The 5621-nt window shown below is 39.3% G+C and overlaps 1 protein-coding gene across 1 annotated transcript in view; it reads right to left on the bottom strand.

Annotated features, from left to right (window-relative positions):
• Positions 1-427: 427 nt before the first annotated feature.
• The window catches only part of megf6a (multiple EGF-like-domains 6a), a 160271-nt gene continuing 155077 nt past the window's right edge, over positions 428-5621 (bottom strand). The window contains exons 37-38 of the mRNA XM_061259149.1: positions 5188-5316; positions 428-3635 (exon numbers count right to left, since the gene is read on the bottom strand). Coding sequence (XP_061115133.1) covers positions 3553-3635; positions 5188-5316 — 212 coding nt within the window. The 3' untranslated portion in view covers positions 428-3552. The remainder of the gene's footprint in view (positions 3636-5187; positions 5317-5621) is intronic.

Here is a 5621-nt window from a genome sequence, read left to right on the forward strand (position 1 = left end):
CTATAAAAATATATTAATTCAGATCCAGGAAACAAGTTAAATCCACAATAAATGTATTTTAAGTCATTTTTGATAAATAATATATTTCACTGGAAGACCAAAAAAATGATCCATGTTGAAATTAATAAATGGAAATATTTAACAGAAGGGTAGTATAATAATGTCCAAAAGTGGAAAGAAATAAAAAAATAAATAAAACAATTTTAAATATGGTATTTTTCCTTTCAATTGGGTTGAGAGTAATTAATTAAGCAATTACAGTGAAAAATGAATACAAATGTGTTTGCATTTGTTTAATAGAATATCAAAAACAGCCGAATACATAACTAAAACAATGATTACCTCTACACACATTTCAAAAATGTCTTTGAAGATTTGATCAAGATCAACAGTTTTCCATGAGGAAAAATGGCTACACACACACACACACTTTTATACTTTTATTTATACAATGAATAGTCTGAAACATTAGATTTTCCCACAGTTTAATAATTCTGTAAACAGATTAAATGTACTGTACAGTGTACCAATGTAAGGAGAGTTTGACGCAGTGCTTTTGTGTCGGCATAAAATGATATACTACTATACTCTCAGCAGTGTGTGCATATACATATATACACATATGTACATAGACACACACACATAATTCATAACACTGGCACCATATGTGTTTGTGTTTTAATCAGGGGGGTCCTATGTGGAAATGGAGGGAAAAAACTGTTGTATAATTAAGCTTTACAGATCTATTCACATAGACACATGCATACACACACACCCTTTTTCTTCAGCACAGTATGAGAAACAGTGAAGCAAGCGTAGTACATCTGAACTGCCTTTACAGTACAGTATATTCATTTAATAACTGAATTTTAGTAACCTGGAACCAGATAGGGTCCTGTATGCAAAGCTGTACAATCACTGCGTTCAAGGGAGTTCCTTGAACATAAATTCTCTCTACCTGTACAGAGGTGTGTTCCACAAAGCAGGATATCTATCTAGATAGATAGATAGATAGACAGACAGCGCTTTCCTAGACACTCAAAGTACTAAGAGTTATCGGGGGAAACTCCCCTCAAACACCACCAATATGTAGAACCCACCTGAGTGATGCATGGTGGCCATTTTGTGCCAGAACGCTCACCAGTTAATATGGATAACTGCACCCATTAAAACCTGTCAAATCTGGATCAAACCTGGAACATGGACTGCAGTAAAAAAAAGCTCTTCTGGGTATTGCCTTGTGCAGTTTTCCGGCTCCATGATCCTGCTTTGTGGAACAGGCTGCAAGGCCCCACCGTGTTAAAATGGTCATCAGATACATTTTTAAACAAAACTGAACAGTTTGGACAATAATACACTATTCATACATACATATAATATCTTTAGAACACATAATCACTCATTTACACTATTTTTAATACACAATGTTTTACACACTGTAAAACAACAATAAAATCATAGCACCATTTTCTCAAGAGCAGTCACTTCATATACACAGAACCCAATGTCAGAAATGTTCATGGTGTTTGTGAGTTAAATGGAAACACAGTTTAATGTCAAAGGCAAAGATAAACACAGAGGGCTATTAGTCATTGCAACAGATGGCAATAGATAACGTTTTTCTTATCATTTTGAATAATATTAGTATTGTTGGTGTGTAAACAATACTGTGTGAAACAGATCAACAAGGTGTTTGAATACTGTCTTATTCCATTCACAACAGTACTGACAGTCTTGTGAAGGAGTTTTAGGACATCTGTCCAAAAAAGGCAACATTTCATCCATATTTCTCTTCATATGGTAGACAAGCCAGCCATCACTGTTAACTAATGAAACCACCGCATTGCAGTATCCTTAGAATTGATACTGTGATGCAATGCATTTTCCTTGCAGTCTTTCTTACATTGATCCATACAAACTGTATATACTGACGGGTATTTCAGCTAATGAAGATGGGGGGGGGGACTACCAAAAACATCAGCTATTCAAAAACATCTCAAGTACAGACAGAAGTCAGGTAGGGAACGTGTAGTTTGGATAGGGCGGTGCAAACGCACGGCAGAGTAAGAAGGGTATTTGGGCATTCCCTCGACATGCTCCTTCCAGAATTTCTGCGGCCCCGCCCTACCCCCAACTCTGTGAGGCAGTCAGGGTCTGAGGTAAACCTGCTTGTTTAAATTCAGTTTCCTGCGATGGCTTTTGTACACGGTTTGACTTTCTCTGATGCAACCTGAAAACATGACATACTGCACACAGTAGCCAGACTCTGAGCTTTAGATACTGCATGTGCACGTGGCACACCGTCTGCACAAATTAAACTGGAGAACCATTTTACACATGAAAAAAAATAGCCAATCTTTTATTTTCTTGAACCTGAAAATGATACTACCGTGTTTCACAGCAATGACCCAAGGCTGTCAACATGACAAGATTCAATCAGTTTGCATTTTCATGTATACAGCTAATGACTTAATTTAATGAGATAATAAAATTCAACGCCAGTTTGTGCAGAACCCCAGAAATGACTGTGGGTTGAGAAACTGTGTAATGGAACTGACATTATGCAAGCACAACCTCTCAAGTGTATTCTGCAACGCTGTTACTGTATAGCACAGACATTTATGTATCTCTTTGTATGCAAGGAAAGCTCATTTCAAATTATAAGAGAATGTGCAATTTCAATTCATATTTTTGAAAAATGTCTTTGCTCAATAAAGTAAAAGGCTAAAAGAACAGAGGCCATGATCTGAGTATCAATCTAATCCGCTGATAGGTAGCATATCTAAGAGTGGCGTATTCGATGTGCACAGCACACAAGCTGAAAGTTGGTGTAGCCACCCACAGTTACATCATCCCCCACTTGATTAATATTCCCAACATAACCACCCAACTGACAGAGCTGGTTAAGTGCCTATAGACTCATAAAAGCACTTATATATATTTTTTTTTCGGTACTTTAAAAAAAAATGATTTTGTGGGGGTTAACTGTATTCCATTATACACACGGATACTTAAATAGTACATTGGGTTACGACTAGAGTTCAGATCAGCCTGGCTGAAGACGCAAGCCTGGCTCTCTCTGTAACCCAGTGTGCTGGGTCCATCTGCTGGTCAGCTCCTCTGAAGCACATCCAAACCTGTTAAAGACACGTTGTGACTCTTTTTCTCCACCACTTGCCCAGTGTCCGGGGAGGCGGGTTGACTGGGAGGACTGGGAGAACTGGGGGGTGGGTGTGGGGGTACCACCGGGGAGGTGGCTCGCCTCTGTATCCAGACTCTGGAGGAAACGACTCCGCTCCCAAGCCTTGCATTCACATAGTTCGTTTTATAAGAGTCAAGTTTCTCTCTGCTGTCTCATTCACACTCCCTGTTTCAGCCACACCTTGAGCTGGGAGACTTGGGTCCTTCCTTTCTGTGGTTAAAGTGTGTGTGTGTGTGTGTGTGTGTGTGTGCGTGTCGTCGTTCACTTCGTGGTTCGGTGCGGTTTGTTGGACCTTTGTGTACAGGGGGAAAGTCAGTGTGGTGTTGCCTGAAACCGGCCAGCAGGTGGTGCTATACTGGGGCGTGTAGATGGGAGTGTTCTTCTTCTTCTCTTCTCCTTCTGTGTGGCTGGTGTGGAGGTTTAGGGGGCCCCCCTGTGGACAGAGGCTTCTGTTAGGGCCCACACAACACTAACCCCTGGGGGCTCATTCCAAACACCTATTTCACCTCTTTTTTATTTCTCTTGCTAGGGAGAGAAAAATAAATGAAGACAGGAAATCGAGAATGCCAATTAAACAAATGGAATGTCCTTGCTCCTTCAAACATCAGTTTGAATCCACGTCAGTTACAGACGTGGCAGATGGGTAACGGTAGATCTACAGGTCGATCATTTATACATCAGGCTTTCCTAATAAAATACTTCACAAGAAAGGATGCACTCGTCTTTCCTCACAAGAAAGGAAAGTGGGGGTTCTTAATTTCTACTTCAAATCCCCCAAAATATGGTGGACCGTGATCGATTTCCAGGTCAGGAGCCAGGAAAAAGAGGAGGAATAAGCGGTTGGAATGAGAGCCGTGTTTCATGTGAACAGTCAACAGCGCTCGGCTATAGTTCACTTGCATGCAAAGGCACGGCCCTAATGGATGGATGTTTTACATCAGGCTGCCTTGTTTTCTGTGGTGAAAATGTTTAACAAAAAAACAAAGAAACTACACAAACACAAAAATGTTGCCATTATGTGGTTTCTATATTGCACGGTGTTGTCAAATGTTATTTGCTCAAAAATGACTGTGTTGACAGTATGAATTCCAAGTTGTCCGTATTTACGGAAAGAAATAAGACCAACGAAAACTGCACGTCGTTGTGAGATGCAGTTCCTATTCACATATACAGTTTTTCTCTCTGGTAAACAGTTATGCACTGTTTTCACATATCTGTATATAAAACAAATTGTTTCCATCTTGCAGTACTGCAAATATGGTCTTGCGTTTGAGGTTAATAAGTTGTTGCCATAAAAACACACGCACAAATTAACACGGAACCCCCGTAATGGAAAACAGCTTCTTTTAAAATGAAATTTTCGTTCGTTTGTAACCACCTTGTTTCCCTGGTGGGGAGGGAATACCCTGCCCCACTGCAAACTCTCATCACATTCAACCAACACATTCCCACCAGCAGAGTGGTGTGGTGGATCAGGTACTAGGCTGGTATTTACTGTAAGCTGCTACGCTTGTACACTAAAAGGTAATAGGTTTTATAGGCAATTAAGGTAGTAGGCTTGCAAGTTAACCCTTGTGTAGTCTTAACACTCTGTTTACTCCCCTTGTCCTAAGGGTACAAAATGACCCGCCTTCACTAAACCCCTAAAATAAAGCAGCTTAATTGAATTTTAAACCCCAAATGTATTTTGCATTAAGAAACAAAGTTGAAAAAAGATCATTTAGGGGATTTTTTTGCTGTTAACCATAGTATAGGCAGGTCATTTTTTACTCTTAAGACAACACAAGGGTTAAGGTACTATGTCTGTAATTAAGAAACTAGGCCAGTAATTAAGGCACTATGCTTTGAATTAAGACACTATGCTTACAACAAAAGGTGCTTGGATTGCACAGTAATAAATATACTAGGTTTGCAATGAACATATCAGATTTTTAATAAAGGTGTAACACTCTTAGTGTGCTGCTGAATGTGGCCATACTTCTCACCTTCCTGACAGGTGAGCCCGACCCAGCCATGCAGGCAGGTGCAGCGGCCATTTCGAGGGTCACACTGCGCCCCGTTCCCACACTCGCAGGGCAGCGAGCAGTCGGGCCCAAAATGGCCGCCCCGGCAGGCTGAAAGCAGGGGAGACAGAGAGAGGCTTTAGTTTCTGCAGCGCCACACTCACTCACACACTGTCCACAGAAACCATTATTATAATTATAACAATAATAATAAAGTAAGAAAATAAAATAATAATAATGATACTGCTACTCATAAAAACCACTGTGAATAATAATACTAATAATAAAGTGGTTTAATAATATAATTAATAATAATAAAATAAGAACAATAATTGTGGTTAAATATTATTATTACTATTATTATTATTATTATTATTATTATAATAATTATTATTATACTAATAATGATAATAACC

Source organism: Conger conger, chromosome 10 (assembly GCF_963514075.1).
Source record: "Conger conger chromosome 10, fConCon1.1, whole genome shotgun sequence".
Classification (NCBI taxonomy): domain Eukaryota; kingdom Metazoa; phylum Chordata; class Actinopteri; order Anguilliformes; family Congridae; genus Conger; species Conger conger.